This window comes from Dromaius novaehollandiae, chromosome 6 (genome assembly GCF_036370855.1).
Source record: "Dromaius novaehollandiae isolate bDroNov1 chromosome 6, bDroNov1.hap1, whole genome shotgun sequence".
NCBI lineage: Eukaryota > Metazoa > Chordata > Aves > Casuariiformes > Dromaiidae > Dromaius > Dromaius novaehollandiae.
The window spans coordinates 48,886,827-48,905,990 of record NC_088103.1 but is presented as its reverse complement, the minus strand read 5'-3'; the positions used below and the strand labels follow the sequence as shown (position 1 = coordinate 48,905,990).

Genomic DNA, 19,164 nt, shown 5'->3' with positions numbered 1-19,164 from the left:
GGCTCCAAGCAGCATTACGGTTGCTCAGATCTGACTGTTGATTGACTTATCCTAAGCAGGAACTGTAGGATTGACTGGAAGACAAGAATTCTATTTCAGATCATTATTTTTGGAGATTTGAATGTTTTTCCTCTTTTTGGGGAGGGAGAAAGGAGCCGAGGAAGCGCTGGTCTTTCTGGGCATGACAAGCTGCCCCCAGGCTATGCCGTGGGATTTCTAGCCAGCTGTTTACTCAGTGTTTGGTCACCCAGTCAACATCATTTTATTCTTAAATTTATATCAAAAACATACATGAATAGCCCAGAACAGAACTTTTTCTTTTGCTGCTTAAGAAAGACCTAAGTTATAACTTGTTTCTTATGCTATTCTGGTGTGTTCAATGCCAGACAGCACAGAAGCCAGCAGAGGATGACTGGGAGTGGGGGGAGGGAGAAGGTGTCATTTTACTTTTTATATTTTTTATTTCGGATTTCTCCAATAGCCTGAGGCCACTCAAATAAGAAATAATACTGCTGTCTGAAAACTGGACTGAGGTAGTCTCTGTGAGGTTGACCATGGGAACTCCGTCATGCAATTTCCAGATCAGATGTCAAAAAAGACAGTTGCAAACAGTGGTACAGTGACAGTCGCTTCTGTCGTCACTGTGTTTACCAGGCAAGGAACTTGTTACCAGCAGAAATTAGAAAAAAGGTACTAAAAAGTATTAAGAAATGAAATATTATTCAGGAAAGCATTTTGTCTTTTTATTCCAAAATGAAAGAATTATTTTCTTCTATTGCATTTGAAATATGTATTTTTAGAAGTACTATGACTGCTTGCTGTCCATACAAATTTGATATGTCTTTCATTATCTAGCTAAGATTTTTTTGTTGAGTGTGACCACTGGTCTAAAAATTAAAATTAGCATTTGTTATATATCATACAGAAATACAATACCCAAATTACAGATTAAAGTAAAATACAGATAAATAATTTTTACATAAAGAAGATGGTCAGATAAAAATTTGCTCGCATAATGATATTAAATACTTTGACCTGAGCAGGACTGACTCCTAGTCATGTAATTATGAAACAGTTATATAATATATATAATTATAAAATAAATCAGTTTTCTGTTAATCAATCCATCTTACCTTTCAACAATTCTTTGGTTTTACTTTCTGCCTTATACTTCCAAGGAACAGACAGTTTTTCTTCATTGCCATTCTGTCCTTCTGGGTATTTCAGGAACACCCTAATCATGGAAGATTCCAGGTAAGATGTTATTCTTATTAATCTCTAATAAATCCAGATTTGTGCACTCGGCCTCAGTTGTCTTTTGGTGAATCATCCTTTGGTGTCATTTCTTTCAGATTCTTTCCTCCTTCATCTGTTTGTACAGAGGATTCATTTTTCTTTTCTGACTCCTGAACCCAACCGTCTGAGAATCGTACTCTGCAGTGTTTGTGCTTCCTTTCCTTAAGGTAATAAAATCTTTTCTCTTTTTTCCACCTTCCACGATTCGGGCTGTTTGGATCAGGGATAACATGTTTTTAATTTCATTTTTCTTCAAGCTGAACTTTTCAATGGGACAACGGTAAGTCTTTGTCATCATTCAGGAACAGCAAATTATAAATTATTGTGCTATTTTTCTCATAGTGCTGTAGGGCATGGTCTACTGAATCCTCCAAAAAAATTACAACCTTATTTCCCAAAGGGTTCAAGCATAGCTTCACTTTTTCCCCCAAAACTGGGTGTGTGGGATATTCAACAAACCATTGGATGCAGCCTGTGTTTGACAGATAAATACATTCTTCTGAAATCATCCACGAAGCAATTTGTTCTCCTTCTTACTCGAAGTGGATGCAAAATACCTTGGAACAAAACACTTTGTTTTCATTCACATTTATGTTTTCGTGAGTTACTACTCCGGAACTCTTTTTAAAATCTTTCGAGACGGGTCTTTAAATAACTATGAATAACAAATATAAATGAGTGACATATAAAACAGGACACATTCACTTCCACAGAGAAGCAATTCACCACCTGCTTAGCAGGGAACCAAAAGATATTCAGTTTATCTGAATTAGTATACTGCTTTTTATGTAAAGCTGAAAGTTATTTCAAGCAGCAGAGATAGGACTTCCTTGGAAGAAGCCTGTAACTGTTAATAAAATAGAGGGAAGGGGGTTTTTGGCTTTCTTCTTCGTCGGTTTAGTTGAAAATGCACAGTCAGAGATTTCTGTGGTGCAGACCTCACGTATGCAGACATTTCCAGATATCCTAATTCATCTTCAGTCTAGAAGGGTCATAAAGATCAGCTCTTCCATTTTAGTGGCAAAATATGAGATATATTGGGGTTTTTTGAAATTGTAATGTCTCTTTTTCTACCTTGGTAACCAATGCTGTCTTCCTGTTAATAACAGTGTAAGCATTTCTAGCTTCCTCAATAGGCTGAAACCAGAAAATATATAAAAACATGGATCAAAGACAAGTATACGCAGTTAAAAATAACATTAAATTTCTGTGAGGGTTATATTTATTTATATTAATATATATTTGAATTACACAATTAATATGAAAGGATTTGTGTTATATTCTTTTGATATTCATGTACAATAGGAATTCTTCCTTTCAATGCCTTCCATAAAATGGTAATGGTGCCCTAAAATGCCATCTCTGGAAGCACAAACATGCTGGCTTTTTATCTCCGATTTACACAACCTGCCACCAGAATAAACAACCCCCCCAGGGTTTCACATAATATCAAGGGCACGGTACTTCTTGAAGAAGCACAAGAAACACATATTTATAAATGTCATGTGTCCCCCCACCCCAAAAGAAGAGCATTCTGGTTGTTTGGCTGGAAAATATGAGAGGATTATGAAAGTAGTTCAACCTAGCCAGATGTACAGCATCCCTAGGCTGTACACAGAAAACAGACTGTGGACGTCTACCGGGGGGGTAAGGGGTGGCTGCAGCAGCCTTCCTCCACGTATTGTGCCATCAGAGGGATACAGAGAGACCCTCTCCCTGTTTACCCTGGTTTTCTAGAAGTTTACTTGTTTGCAAGCCAGTAGTATTTTTTTCTTTCCTCATCCTTTCCCTCAAATGAAGAACATTCTCCTTGGAAGATTTTTAGCCTACTGGTGTCCAAGCTTCACATTCTTTCAAAGGCCTTAGAGATTTCCATTTTCAGGTGATCTGTGATATCCAAGAGACACTATAGATGCCGTGGGAAGAGCAACAGGGAGACCCTGATACACTGAGTGAGGTGGAGCAGACACCAGAGAGAATCAAAATGCTTAATGCTTACCTTCTGCATGTAGCCTGATGAACTATGACCAAAGAATGAAAGCTAAGGAGAAAAATAAAAACAAAAATAAAAACTGAAAAGGGAAGGGAGGAGAGGAAAAAAATGGAAGAGAAAGAGAGTAAGATTTTACAGTGTGTTTAGTGAGATACAGGCCATGGTTACAGACAGAGTACATCACCACTTTCAGCTGAGAAGAAACATATAGTGACCAGTAACTCCCAGAGGGTCCTAGACTCTGTCCAGTCTCCAGTCAGACACCCAGAGTCTGTCCCCGTGGTGAGGACCACATCTCCTGCACCGTCAAACCCAGCCCAACTGCGCCCAAGTAGCTCAGGAAAAGCTGAGAGGAAAAACATTAACGGAATTCTTCTGATACTTCAAAAACCACATTGTTTAGGTTTGAATTTAGTTTTGGGAGAAAGTTCAGATCAAGCCTACTGTATCTGAACAAGTTCTCCCACAGCAATTTCCCTAGAAATGGATGGCTTCACGCTGTTTGCTACTTGGGGTAAAACACAACAGCCGCTGCCTGCCCTGGGCCAAGCTGTCGATGGCATCGAACGCCCTGGTCTCTCCCATGACACCGACCATGGACATGACTGCAGGGGAAGTGAGGAGCAAGCAGCCTCTCACGTCACTGCCTGGAAACGAAGGAGGTTACTGCATCTGCACCAACAAATGCTGGAGACAGGAGGGAGAGAAGATGGTTGGAAATCCTTCCCCATAAAGCGTGCACAACCACATCACCCTGTCACCGTGGTGGCTCTCTGCTACCTGCTTCCCAAGGCGGATGGAGGCCCCCAAGTCCTTGTTTAGTTCCATAAACTGCACATGAAGTTCTGTGTTCAGGACTTTAGTGAAGGATAGCAAAAGGAAGGACTGGCTTTTAACTTTCAACCACTCTTTCTCAGATGAACTAACGCGAACGCGAAATGGTTCCCTTGAGCAAACTGACATTAGCTCATTGCGCCAATAAACATAAGCTGGGAATGAAAGATCTGGAAAGGCCACTTTGTGTGTGTATTTTTTGCTTGTCTATGTGCTAGCTGTTTTCACCCAAAGAGTGCTGAAATTTCAGTGGGAGGAAGCAACGGTCCTAATGCTCCCTAGTCAGGCACAAATGGGAGAATCAACATTGCACATGGTTCAAATGAGAGTTGTGGACATTTCAATCCATACAACTGGAATTTACGATAATGGTACCATATACAATGTTAGCATGAACAAAAATTGTAGAAAAAAAAGTATTCACAAAATTACATTTTATAAGATTGTCTTTTTAGCAAGGATGAAATGAATATATGGTCATGTACAACAACTGCTTCATCTATAGTACCTTACCTTTTCCTCTAACTCTTTTATCTGTCTTTTTTGTCCTTCAATTCTTTCTTCTAGCTCTTTAATTCTCTGTCAGATTTAAAATAAAGATATTTATTAACTAAGCAAACAGAGATGTACCAGAGATGTAACAGAAGATACATTATTTTCAGAGATATAAATTGTATATACTGTGCTTCTAGACAAATTTGTGTTTTAAGCTGTAGATGAGTCCTCCCTGAGTGGAGTAGCCACACAGTCTGTGTGACAAATCCATGAACATCAAAACGCCCGATTTTGAGGGATTATTCAAGGCAAACCAAAATCTGGTCCCAAAATCAGACAGTTCTGGTAGAGCGCTCCATGACGAAAGAGCTGGAGCTCACAAGTTCATTACGTTTCCATTTGAAAGACAGTCATAATGTTAATGTCTGCCTGCCTTTGCACGGGGGGTACCTGCTGAGCGTGCTGAATGAGCTCCATTCTTTCGCGCAGTATCTGGGCATCCCGTTCTCGGAGTTCACTCATAACCTGACGTTTCCACTGCTCTACAGCGCTCTTCAGTTTGTCTTTCTCCTCTTCTGAAAGAAGTTCGGAGATTTTGGCTCCAGCTTCTTGCTGCAGGGCATCATAGAGCATGGCTTCTAATTCCAGAATTTGCTAATCAAAAACAATATAAGGCTGTCAGCTTAACCTTTTCTCTGGTCAGTCAAGGATTTTGTGAGGAACTGAAGATCTTACCCCAAACAGTGGGACTCTAGAGAAAGTGATAGAGGGATTGTGTGCTGAACCTCCTCCTGCCCAGGGCAGTAGGGAAAAACAATCCACAGGGAAAATGCTTCAAGCCACTTTTATGCTGTCAGGGCTCTGAACACTACTGGCAACTGGAACGGCTCGCTAATCCCACAGTCTGCTAGTCAAAAACTATACAGGTGTCAACTGCTCCTTTTTTGGAGATGGTGAGATGGCCACGGGGAAAAAAGAAAGACAGAAGAAAAGGCTCGTAAAAGACTCATTTCTGAGCTGACTTGCAGTTATCTTTTACGTTTGTTGATCATTCTCTCAGTTCACCTTTGCCATCTATTCTGTCACCAGAAGCAGAAAATACAGCACCAGGTCACGCTCCTGCCAGAAAATAATGATTCCCTGCTGTACAATTACCAGTGTCTTGCACCAGCTAGTTTAAAAAGTCTTTTACGAAGGAGTTCCCAGCACTTCCTCTGGGAGACTTCTAAGATCCAAGAGGCCTCATTTTCAGGAAAAAAACCTCTGGTAGCTAGGCAATGTTCCTGCGTTCTCAGGTTGCACCCATTGTCCATCCTTATCTTTTACTTTGCTACATTAGAAAAGTTCTCTCATACACACTCATGGATGTATCCTCCAGATTTATTGAGACCAGTATTTACAAGGACTTAGGAAACAGGACTGAAAAAGATTCCACAGGCTCACTGATAAATGACAAGATAAATGACATGCCCTTCATGTAGGCCAAAAACAAGCTGGAATTTTTTCAGCAAGTTTGATAGAGAACAAGGGACAAAACAGTAAGCGATGCCACCTTTGCACATCCTTTCCAAAGATGGTAACGTGTCTTGCAGAGCTCTCTGTGACTGCAGAAGAACAGGACTGCAATATTACATCTGAACCTCTAAACAGACTGTTTGAAAAGGCCACAGATGACTTTTATGATAATTTGGCTCAATTCAAAATTGGTATCAAGGGTTTTCTCCATCTGAGGTTGCTGTTCTCTTACTAACTGGTTTAGCAGACGCAGGGAAAGAAGTGCTGAATTTGTAAGAACAATAAAGGATAGTACAACACATCAGGACTTACAGGTACTGTTGATGCTTGAAGGACAATAACCATGTTGTCTCTGCTGCGATGAGAGCTGAAACTACGGTGAAAGTTCTGCCCCTCCACATCGGATATTAAAAGAAGATTCTGCTTTCACTTTTCAACTAATGCCAGCATTCTTGCTAAACTTAACTGCCTTAACAAAATACCATTATTTCAAACATGTTGCTGTTGGGCTCCTAGCCTTGATTATACGATCATTATACCTCTCTAATTATACTGACTTTCTAAGAAAAAAAGAGTAGGGAGATTCACTATCATTAAAGCAATTGCATTAGTAGTCACTGTACTAGCCAAATATTCTTCATAGCAAAATCCTCAGTCAGCAACAAAACAGAGTGAAAATTTTACAAAAAGCTTACCAGTTACAGCAGGTAATCTTTTTGGTTGTAATAAGAGGAGGGAAGATTTGTGGGTCTTCACCTTGAGGAATATGAAGGGAAACTTGGGAATGAAACTTCTGTTATAAAAATCAAAAATGCTTTTGCCATTAGAATTTCTAGAAGGAACAGAGCCTTTTTTCTGTATTTGGGCTACGTATCTGCATGTGTGAGTAAAGTCCATTGCTTTGCCTGAGGATATTTGCATGGTGTGTTTAAGGAATACAGGAAAATGCAAATAATCTTCAGCTAATTCTAAATGTACTCCCACACAATTCACTACACTCATTCCTTCTTGGTGGGCAGCAAAATAAGGTGCAACTATTTGCTCCTGAATCCTTTAGTAGATATGACATCCTGGAACTGGCTGTACATGGAAGCGAGACGTGAAAGAGCAAGCAGCTGTAAGCCACAGTAATGCCACCGAAGTCCCTTTAAAACAAATCGATACCCACGGCTTAGTGACTGAGCTGGGCTGCAAAATCCACTACATAATAAGGAGTTTCAAGCACTGCCATACGATTTTCCCCACTACACTACTGTTCCCATTTTCAGCGTATTCAGATTTACGAATCTATTTCAGTGTGCTTACAAAACACAGGTGACCGATGCACAGACCACTGCTGTAAGGACTTATTTTTGAGGATGAATCCTAGAGGCTTAGTCTTCAGCTGCGCCAAGCTGATTCTTAGACCAATTCAGGGCTGCAGTAGGACCACTAGCTCTACACCTATCTTCATTTTTCTTTTAAACAGGAAGAGTTTACTATGCACTCAAGGTATTACAAAATATTTTGGTTGAAATAAAATGTGGCATCTACCAAATATCTAACAGAAAGCTGCATGCCTCATCACCTCTACTGTTCTGTCTGACCGAAATGCCTCCACCGGTATTGCTCACCAAGCATAACCAGCCCACTCTGGGGCCTAAATGTGACATTCTGCCTCAGCAGCAATGCTCCAGGAAGGGGGTCTGAGGTGCGAGTCTCGTGTGCGCTGTGTGTAGCTGGATAACTAGGTATCTATGGTATCTATGCTCTGCACCTTTATGTTGTATTAGGACTGTACCTACAGGTATGGTGGGGCTTATATATTTTCCAGGGAGTCTACTGTGCATGTGCATCAGTTCCAGGTAAAGCTGAGCACCTGGCAAAATTGGAGTCTTAAAAATAATCAGTAGGGGATCAGAAAGAGTACAGTGTAAAAACTCCCCCAAAAGGGTTATGCATCCAAGCTGATGGTAGGTATCCAAAAAAGAGGATAAAAACCCACTGCTTCTCAGAAAGTGTAACCATGATCAACATATAAATGAAAGAATGAGATAAACTTATATGAAAATTTATGTGTTTACTTCTTTCATCAGCATATGTAAAACTTTTCTTTATGAATTGAAGGAAGTAAGTCAGCTGATGACTAAAGAGTTAGTTGCAATGGGTCAGGATTAGCCTACATGCTAGTTGAACCTGACCTAAAAGCAGTTTCATTCCTAATTTACAGAGTCATGTTAATATCTTCACCTATTTTTAGTTGGAGAGGTTGTAATCTAAGATCTAAGATAAAATCCCTGTTTTGGAAGGAAAAGAGCAGTTACTAAAAACATGATTTTCTTATCAGTTGTGAACTAGATCCTCTGCTAAATTAAACTGTGTGTTTAATAAATTCATAAATAGGTCTTAATGCTGCAAGGACCATGCAAACACAAGGAACTTCATCCTTACAGAACTCATTATTAGATCAGGACATAAGTGATCTGTTTAAAATTCGGTGTATTTAGACCTTAAATCCCTTCATAAGCAACACTGTCGAGAGCAGAGAGTTTTTCTCCTGACAACGGATTAAACATATTACCTAAGGCAATTTAACGAAGATGGCATAAAACAGTCAAGACTGATTTTTCTTACCTTGTGAGCTTGATCCAAGGACTGTTTCCTGAAGTCAAGTTCATCATCCAGGTAACCCTTCTGCTTACTAAATAGCTCCTATGGACACAAAGAAGATTAAGTTAGTGCAATGATCGTGGCAATAAAATGACTATTCTTTTCGTTGTCTGCATTGCTTTGCCTTCCTGTCATCGTTCAATACCTTTTCGTTCTCAAGATCTATCATCTTCTGTTGCAGCGCGGACTCGGTCACTTCTATCTGCTGAAGCCACTGCAGATATAAACAGAGTGCCAGATGAAGGCGTACGCTGTGAGACACCGGCTGCCTGCGCCAGAGTGGCAGGGGCAGCACATCTGTACACCCAGCTTTCACTGACACTTTAGGAGACACCATCACCTAGCTCAACTATTCATTTCAATGCAATAAACAAAACAAAAAATCAAATATATTACGTATTTTATTCTGTACAAATTGGTGATGGAAAAAAGCATTATTTCAAAGCCTACTTGTTCTAGCCTTTTAACATTTTGCTAATTAAGCAACACTTCAAAATAAACAATGTCTGTCCATACAGTCTGAATGAGACCTTTATTTTGACAGAAACTAGTGTAAGTGTAATTCCACACAAAGAACCCTGGCATTTTTTGAAGAAACTGTTATTTACATGACCAGTGTTTTCAAGTGAACTACTCTGAGAACTTATGAGTATTACAATCGTTATTACCTTTTCAGCCAACGTGAGAACTGTCCTTGCTTGTATGACAACTACTTGCTCTTCGTTGGTCAGATTCTGCACCAAAAGCAGAATATAATTACAACAAATCCCAGTGTCTCATTATCAATCCACTACTTCTGCAAGTGTGGAACTCTGCAAGAATTGTGGTAATTCTGCAAGAATTGCACTATTTTGGGATATGTTTGAATCAATAAAGGAAGTGAATGCTTCTAGTTTGGGACAGGTATTTGTTCAGATCCAGACAGCTGATTCCAGGCCAATAACATCAGATATAAGAGAATGGGCCCATCTCCATCACTTATCTTTCCAAGAATGGATGTTAGGAAATTGATAAAAAGTGTGACTGTGGTGAACTTTAATTTCACATACAAGGCTGGGAGCAGTGAGAGAGATACCACGCAGGATGGCAGGAGACATTTTCTGAGGACCTCAAAGACAAATGTAAATAATTGTCTCTTGCATAAAAATAAGTATTTTTTCCTGAAAACAAGTAACATTATACTGAACATAAACCACTCACACAGCAGATTAATGGTGTTCTTTCCTGTTTTATGAGTTCTTTCCTCAACTGATTTCCTCTATCCGTTGAGAAAAGGAGGACATCTGTGCTTCTAGTCCTCCTTTCCCTGTGTCTTTATGTAGTGATCCCATAGCAGATATTTCACTATGCTGTCATTCGTTTCTGCTTTACCTACAGTATTACTATTCCAGGGGGTTGCCTTACTCAAAACAATTCTTCAGCTCAAGAAAGTTCAGCTGGAAGCAGCTAGAAGCTCCTAAGGGAGCTTTATAGAAATGTAAGCAATAAAATGCAAGGAAAGGGATCGTATCACTTACACCCCGGTGGGACACAGGTTCATTGCCCAGGCTACACTGAGCTGGTAACACACAGACACGACAACACACAACCAAGGGGCAGAATCTGCCGTTGGAGGTTGAGTCGATGACGTGGTTAAACATGTTACAGCAAGAAAAATGCAAATGAGAACGCTGTGGACTGTAGCTGGGAACTACCTATTGTTTTGCATGTGGAAGTCACGTTTTGTATGTAAAAAGGAAAAAAAAAAAAGAAAATGAAAACAGGAAGAAATAGGAAAGACATAGGAGACTAGAGATGGCTACAGATTTTTTAGTGTTAATAAAAGCAATTAAGCTAAGAGCAAAGGGAAGAGGAAACCTGAGGAAAGATAACACTTTCTCTTCCCCTTAATGTCCGAGCTGCCTGTTTAGGACCCTATTCCAAAACACCTCACGTGGGACTAACCTCACCTGAATAATTCAATGGAAAATACCACCACTACAGGTATTAATAAAGTCATCCTGCTACACGTTAGTATGGTCAGTGCTTAGCTTGTTGGTGCTTAAACATGTGTGTATCACATCTTTATTCTTCGCACGCAAACGATTTTAGAATTATTCACATTTATGCCAGTGTGAATATTATTAATTGCTGCAATGGGGAATAATATTAATCACTGCAACATGCTTCAAACCCTCTGCAAACTCTCGGCTTGATTTTGTGGAGTAGAGTGTGTAGATATCTGGGAGCATGGCTTGTGGAGACAAGATGATCCAAAGGGTCTAACTGGAGATGTGAAGGAAGAAGTACTTTTAAGCTGTCCCTCCAAAGGCCCTGGTGACACCTCTGCTCAACGCCAAGCTGGTGTACTTAGAGACAACGCTGCACAAAAGCACAAGGGAGCAGCTCTGCAGATGCGATGGCTTTGGTGTAAGTGCAAGGCGGGAGGAGAGGTCTCGGCTGCGCTTCCCTGGGCGGGAGGAGCAGCCGGCGGAGGTGGCCTGCACGGTCCCCAAGCTCGAGGGGGAAACCGTCCCTTTCCGCTCGCCTGACAGCCACAGATGTTCTGTGACTCGCCTTTGAGATAGGAATACAGGAACGAATACTCCAAACAGGAGTTCAAGAGGGAGAATATATATATATATATGTAAAAATATATGATTTTATATATATTATGTATGTATTTATGTAATTTCAAAATGCTAGAGGGGAAACAATTTTATATTTCTTACTATCTGTTTTTTCTTTTCTTTTTTTGTTGCAACTCTTTCTGTTTAATATCCTCATTAGTACCTAAGATTTATGGTGTCAGACAAAATTAAAATGCACAGCTATTAAAATGCAGAAGCAAAGCAAATGCAGAGTGAGCAAATAAGCAGACCTATATGAACAATGGCCAAAAAAAAAAAAAAAACCCAAAACCAAAGCTCCAATAATTTTTCCAAATTATTGACAATTTAAAAGCAATTTTATAGCATTCAGATACTCTGTGGCACATATAAGAAGGCTGTTAACAGAAATCTTAAAAAGCTGCAAACATTGAGCTTGTAGCCCAGTGCTTTGCTCACAGTGAGGACAAGTTATGCAATAGAAAACCAATAATGCTTTGCTACACTAACATAAGGACAAATATTTACCAAAGCATGCACAATTTATTAAAGGAACATACACTTACGGCGTTATCCCCTAAAATGTCCAGTTTTTTCATCAGGTCTGCTACTTGTATATCCTAAGAAGAGAGAAAACCAGAAGTTTGAATAGAGACCTTAATTTTATGTAGACAAAGGAAAATAAGAAACGAGAATCCCTTACTGTAACACCTTCTGCCTCACAGTAAACTTGGAGAGGGCTTTTCCCCTCCGTAAAGGGAATGTGATGAAAGTTGATAGCAGGTGATCTTCTTTCTCTCTCCTGAAATCAGAGTAATTATGTTTGATTACTCACCACGGTGATTTACAGATTTCAGCTTCATGAAGAACCTGATAAACGTTATTTGAAAAATGTCTATTCTACACAAATATGCTGCAAATGTCATAAATTGGCCTTTTTTCCTGCAGAGAGGATGGAGATCCTTCGTTCTGCACCGTGTGGCTGCTCACTGTAAGCCATCTCCCTGGCGCACCGATGCCGTTGCGCTGGTGCTCAGCGCTGGCGGGGGCGACCGCCCCTTGCTGCAACGCAGACAGACAAATGCATTAGCAGTGCAAAGACTTTCCCGCACTGCTGCTTCTGCACCGGGCACCAGCCATGACCGTCTAACCATTATTTTGGCTACCTAATACATTTGAGCAGATGCAGTGTATTTATACCTAGTAAAATCTGTGTAGCATTTATATTCCTTATACAAGTCGCTGTTCTGTTATTTTCTCTCTGAAAAACCTGGAAAACTGAGTTTCCAAGGGTTTTCAGATTCTGTTTATACAATTACTAGTATAGAAAACAGAAGGCTCAGCAGAGTAAATACAGAAGTCTAGGCCATATGATTCGTTCTCTGCAGGTTTAGTAAGGGGTAGGCTACAGCAAGATGATTTTGGCAATGAAAATAAGAAGTTGATGGTTATTTTTTGATATGTTCCATTCTGATTTTCTCTCTTCACATTTTTAGAAAAGATGGAATATAGTAAAAAGTGCATCTGCATCATGAAGCAATCTTCTGGCCCTGAAAATGGCTTATGTAGTAAAACAGCTAGAACAACCTATCAGGAATACCAGTATGGATCCCTGCTTTTTTTATTTTGCTATCACTTTGTACCAAACACCTTGGTCCAGTTCAGTGAAACACCGATTTTTAGAATAAACTCCAAGGAATTCCAAAATCCTTGTCGCCTTCCAGCATTACATAGCAGAGCACAGGGCAAGAAAAAAAGCACAGTAATTTTTTACATTTGCTCACTTCAAGCTCTAATATTCTGAACTCCAGGAGCTCGTTTTGGTCTTTGACATCCTGGACATCATGTTTTAAACGAGCTTCCTCTGCTTCCATTTGTTTTATCTGTAAAATAAAGTAATACGTGTTAACACCTTTTTCACAGTTTCGCTTGAGATCTGCCACACAATCGCTGTGACTGGGAAATGCTTAAGCCATAAAGCAAAAGCTTGGGCTCGGGGCACGCTGCGATTCAGCAATGTAAGACACGCTGCACCTTCCAGGCACTTAAATTACCCTGGATTCTGCAGCTCTGTCTGCGTTCGGCTTTGGTCCTTCCTGAAATAACAGTATTCTGTTCTAGGCATGGCAGCCAGGACTGATCCGTAACAGGACTGACCAGCTGGGATGTCATTCTCGAGCCAACTTCTCAGGTTATTTTAAGATGACTTCCTGAAAAAGGTATTATTTAGGGCTGCCGCTATGGCACTGCCCGCCCTCGTTGCAGTGACACTACGTGGAGCCTGTTTCCCAGAGCCGCTGTCCTCAGTATGCTGCACTGAGGATTTTTTCTCGAAAGCAGCTTTTTCTGGTGAGTTTATAAAGATCTAATTATTACACGTCAATTGTTTCCAACAGAGCTGTTTGAAATAATTTACTATTTAAAATACCACACCTCGTGCATTCCTTAAACTACAAATATTATTTGAGTAATACAAATAAAGACATTGAACACCTTTTCTACAAGTTCTTGATTTCTTCTATACAACGCTTGCTTCTCCTCAATCCACTTCATGTCCTTGAAAAACAAACGATCAATATTATAGTTGAAGCTGGCAATAAATAATACAAGCACATTGCAAATGTTTCATTAAATCATGTGCACAGAGAAGACAGACAGGATAATATTGCATAAGAAACTGTAATTCCATTATTTCCTATCATATGAAAGCTTGACCCTGCAATCTTACGTTAATGAACTTTGCAGTATGCATGTGGAATATGAGCACTCCAATGATTAAAAATCTTTCAGATAAAAAGGGTTTGCATTAAAAGGGATGTGTCTAGTTATTCAGTTACTGAATCCAGTTACTACTGAGTTTCAATTACACTGAAAACAGCACATTTTCCAAGATCAGACAAAATAAATCTTATTTTTAATTACTTATTTTGTTGGATATAAAAACCCACAAAAACAGTTGGAATTTTATCAGTAAGGTTAATAATGATAAGAGGTTAAGCTGGAAAGCTAATGACCAAATGATTTAGCATTCTTTTAAAATAAGTTCTTAAAAAATATTTTCTGTTTCACTTTTTTAGCTGGAAAAGTAAGATGCAAGCTAGAAACAGCCTGGCAACATTTCTTGGATTTTCACCTTGAAGAATGAATATTTGCAGTCTGCAACATTTCATTCCCAAGGCTCCTCAAAGCCTGATGCAGCTACTTCTTCACCATCTTGGGATGCCGGTATGCAAGCTGTTTTAAACTCCGCATTCCTCCAGCATATTCGCCTTTTAGCAATTTCACCCGTGATGACACTATTACGCATGGCAGCGGCTCTGCAGCAGCAGTGCTGGGGTGAAGCAGAGGCATTTACTTCGAGGCTGACCCTGCTGCCGTCTCGCGGTCACCGTGCTTATGGGTGGCACCGGGACAGATTTGGGCTGACGATTTCCAGTACCCACGAGAGCCCAAGACTCTGCTGCAAGACTCCAGAGCCATCCCGGCTCTGCGAGCGGGGAAGAAAACCTCACAATAGCATGCACTACTTCTATTTTGGCAGCATTACAACGCAGAATTTTGTATTACTACTTACGCAGCAACATATGCGACTGGCAAATATTTTGACCTGCCGTCAGAAGGAATCCAAACGCAGGCGGCAAGCCAGGAATATAATGCAGACTGTGGCAGGCGGCTAATGCCAACCCCTGAAAGTTATATGAGCACGTAAATCTGCCAAGGCCTAGTGCTGTGACTGGCTGTGCAGAACCAGCTCTCAAGGTTAGACCAAGGAGAGAGACTGCTGAGTCAACCTTGAATTAAGCTTGTTGCTCAAAAGCAGGCCTCTTGCAGTGATTGACTAAGTTAAAATTACCCAAGTGTAAACCTTAACAAATCAAAGCAAAAACGCAATATCTTACTAATGCTTAACGGCATGAAAAAGGCAGAGGTCAATAGACGTTTGGCTGAATGTGATGTGTTTTATGTTAATCATTAAATGATGTAACCTAAATTTGTATATTATATATAACATATTATATATGTAATATTATATAAATATATATTATATAAATATATAAATTAAATAAAATTATACACAATTGTATTTCAGATCACTCTTTTTGGTAAGAAAGAGCAAGATGCTTTGATAGGTTATTGCAAGAGCACACTGTACAATGAACCGTGTAAATCACTGCACCGAACACTTCAACTATCCCCAGTGCAAGAATTTATTTGGAATTTAAAGAAAGCATTCAGAGCAAAGGCTTTCACATTGTAAGAATCAACTTTTTGCTGAAAAATGCTCAGCCTATACTATGCATTTCCTCCTCCTCTTAAAATGTTTGTTTCTATTTAACACCTACTTTCCTCTTCCAAAAGCAAAAACAAAGCAAAAACTTGTGGAGCTGCAAGGAAAGCTACAGGCACGGAAAGCTTACTTTTACTAATGCCTCCACAAACATTTTGTTGGAAAATAAATCTTTTTCCTTTATTTTACCTTTGCAATTTTCTCCTAGGTATCTAAAAGTCTGCGAGATTTTAAAATGGACCAACCTCCTGCCAAGCACAGTCTCTCTTTTCCGTAATGCTTTCTCAGCATAAACCCCGAACGCATCCCCCACTGACAATGGAACCAACCAGTTACTCACTGATTTGGTTTTCTAGAGGTACAGAATAAGACAGCAGAGGGCAATTTAAGCTAGTGACAATCAGGAGAGAGATGCAGATGCATTAATTGATTAATTGATGCAGAGGCCCTGGATTTGTTAAGTACAGGAGAGCAAGTTTGTGCTCAGTTGTCTGTTCACTTATGTATAAATCTATCTTAAAACAAAAATGCACAGTTCTAAAAATAAATGGTGTGCTCTTAACCTCATTGATCAGTGTGCAGCACATGTCCATCATGTCATTTTCTCCTCTTGGGCTTCAGTACTAAAGATTTCAGTCACTTTTCACTCAAGCAGAACTTGTAGATTCCTCAGCCCGAGTAAGAGCTCCAGTCTTCAGACTGAGGACTGACGGACAGGGCTACCGGTTGGAACCTTTGCTTTGGGACTTCACGCAGTGATAAGGAACATGCGTGCAAACTCAATTCCTCTCTGGTTGTGCAGAGAAATTTTCTATAGATGTATTAATTTTGACTTCATAGCTACACACTTCTCTAATTCAGACACTCCTTTATCAACTAACTTATACCTTCCTTTACTATCATATCTGAGCATCTCAGAATCTTTAATGCATTTATTGTCTATTATCATCTTCATCATGCTGAAGCAAGTGAGGCATTGAGATTCATATCAGAAAAGATATATAGAGCTTTAATTGCTGATTTCAGTGGGAGTTAGCATATAAATGCTGGTAAGGACTTGAGGGCTTTGTAGACTGGTATTTAAGATACTAAAGTATGCAAGCGTGAAGAGTGGGGTTTTCAAAAGCACTCGGATGCCTAACTCCCCTTGACGTCAGCTAGACCACATGCATTGAGTGCTTCCTTCTGAATTAACTAACACATCTATTGAAACATTACTCAGCAGATTACATTAACATCTCCTAAATCAGAAGTACAGTGATGAAGAGGAAGGAGTAGGACCTGATGGGATGCACTCATGAGTGCTGAGATAGTTGGCCAATGTCACTGCAAGGCCACTTTTGATTATCTTTTACAGCTCACGGTGATCAGCAGAGGTTCCTGAGGACTGGAAGAAAGCAAATGCCATCTCTATCTTCAAGAAGGACAAGTGGGAGGATGTGGGCAACTACAGACCAGTTAGCACCACCTCAGTCCTTGGTAAGGTGATGGAGCAACTAATCCTGGATACTATTTCCAGACATGGGAATGACAGGCAGGTGATCAGGAGTAGTCAGCATGCATTTATGAAAGGAAAATCATGCTTACCCAACTGGATGGCCTTCTGTAATGAGCTGACTGCCTCGGTGGACAAGGGGAGAGCAGTGGATGTTGTTTAGCTTGGCTCTAGCAGGTCTTTTGACACTGTCTGCTATAACATCCTCATATACCAACTGATGAAGTATGGGCTAGCTAAGTGGTCAGTGAGGTGAACTGAAAACTGCCTGCACTGCCAGGCTCAGAGGGTTGTGATCAGGGGCATGAAGTCCAGCTGGAGGCCAGTCACTAGTGGTGTCTCCCAGGGGTTGACACTGGGGCCAGTTCTGTTCAACATCTTCATTAATGACCTGCAGAAAGTTTGCAGATGGTACAAAACTAGGAGGGGCAGCTGATACACCAGATGGATCTGCTGCTGTTTGGAGGGACTTCAAAAGGCTGGAGAAATGGTCAGAGAGGAACCTCATGACGTTCAACAAACGCAAGTGCAAAGTCCTGCCCCTGGGGAGGAATAACCCCAGGCACCAGGGCATGCTGGGGGTTGGCCAGCTGGAGAGCAGCTTGGCAGAGAAGGACCTGGGGTGCTGGTGGACACCAAAGTGAACATGAGGCAGCAACACACGCTCATGGCAAAGAGGACAGCAGCATCCTGGGCTGCATTAGGCAGAGCATTGCCAGCAGGTTGAGGGAGGTGATCCTTCCCCTTTATTCAGCACCAGTGAGGTGCTACCATCTGTAGTACTGTGCTGGGCTCCCCAGTACAGGAGAATCAAGTCCAGTGAAGGGCCACAAAGATGATTAAGGGACTGGAGCACCTCTCATACGAGGAGATGCTGAGAGAGCATGGACTGTTCAGCCTGGAGAAGAGAAGGCTCAGGAGGATCTCATCAGCATGTACAAATACCTGAAGGGAGGGTGTAAAGAAGACAGGGCCAGACTCTTCTCAGTGGTGCACAGTGACAGGACAAGAGACAACGGGCACCAGCTGAAGCACAGGAAATTCCATCTGAACATGAGATAAGACTCACTTATTGTGAGGGTGACTGAGCACTGGAACAGGTTGCCCAGAGAGGCTATGGAGTCTCCATCCTTGGAGATATTCAACTCCCGACTAGATGTGGCCCTGAGCAACCTGCTCCAGCTGAGCAGGGTTGAGCAGGGTCTAGCTGATCTCCAGAGGTCCCTGCAAACCTCAGCTGTTCTGTGGTTTTGTGGTTCTGTAAAGGTAGTTCACTAATCTACAGTACATATTGACAAGCAGTTGTAATTGCTGCTTTAGTATGTGTGTTTTGCAATTAGCAATGAAACAGCTATCAAAAATTAGCATCAAAATTACTCTACACATGCATAAACACTTAATTGCCACTATGATCTTCAATACCATACAATAGCAGGTACATTTTTTTAGAAACAAATCCACACATTATGGCTGTTTCCAGAACAAGACTGGAGAAATGAACAGGAGGTTGTCAGCATGCATTACCTGACCCTGCTCGGCAAGTGCCTTTTCTAGGTCTTCTATCTGAGCCTGGGATCTATATATTTCTGCTTGGAGCTGCTCACGTGTCTGTAGGAGATGAGAAAAAAATACATCAAACTTTCTCTAAAATCCAAAAGCTAATACAGAAATGCAGATAATATTTTATGTATAGCAGATACTTACAACAAATGATTTTTAAAGATCTTTGGCAGAGTTAATTTGCAGCTAAGCACAGTATCAGTCAGTCATAAAGAGAAGTGTATAAGATGGGGCATTTTTAAGATTTAAGTTAAGATTAAAATGAACTCTTAAGATTAAAATGAACTCCTATTAAGTAGATGTTAGGATAGCAAAGGATGAATTGCTTTTTACAGCTGAATATGACATTCTTCATTTAGTAGCCTTTCCTGTTTTAGAACAATGTTTTTTAAAAAAGCTTGATATAATAGAAAGATTCATTTCTCCATGAAAACAAAGTGAAAAAAACTGT

The 19,164-nt window shown here is 40.4% G+C and overlaps 1 protein-coding gene across 9 annotated transcripts in view; it reads right to left on the bottom strand.

Annotated features, from left to right (window-relative positions):
- Window positions 1-19,164, bottom strand: part of JAKMIP3 (Janus kinase and microtubule interacting protein 3) — a 120,948-nt gene that overhangs the window by 16,414 nt on the left and 85,370 nt on the right. For 6 of the 9 annotated variants that reach the window (XM_064514413.1, XM_026115893.2, XM_064514418.1 and 3 more), the window contains 12 exons: window positions 18,678-18,761; window positions 13,864-13,926; window positions 13,155-13,253; window positions 12,074-12,172; window positions 11,931-11,990; window positions 9,451-9,516; window positions 8,928-8,996; window positions 8,747-8,824; window positions 5,069-5,272; window positions 4,637-4,702; window positions 3,296-3,337; window positions 1,134-2,433 (listed from right to left, as the gene is read on the bottom strand). In XM_064514413.1, the coding sequence (XP_064370483.1) occupies window positions 2,311-2,433; window positions 3,296-3,337; window positions 4,637-4,702; window positions 5,069-5,272; window positions 8,747-8,824; window positions 8,928-8,996; window positions 9,451-9,516; window positions 11,931-11,990; window positions 12,074-12,172; window positions 13,155-13,253; window positions 13,864-13,926; window positions 18,678-18,761 (1,053 nt within the window). In that variant the 3' untranslated portion in view covers window positions 1,134-2,310. Of the gene's footprint in view, window positions 1-581; window positions 2,434-3,295; window positions 3,338-4,636; window positions 4,703-5,068; window positions 5,273-8,746; window positions 8,825-8,927; window positions 8,997-9,450; window positions 9,517-11,930; window positions 11,991-12,073; window positions 12,173-13,154; window positions 13,254-13,863; window positions 13,927-18,677; window positions 18,762-19,164 lie in introns of those variants that run through there. The other 3 variants (XM_064514417.1, XM_064514419.1, XM_064514416.1) reach the window with 2 other exon arrangements.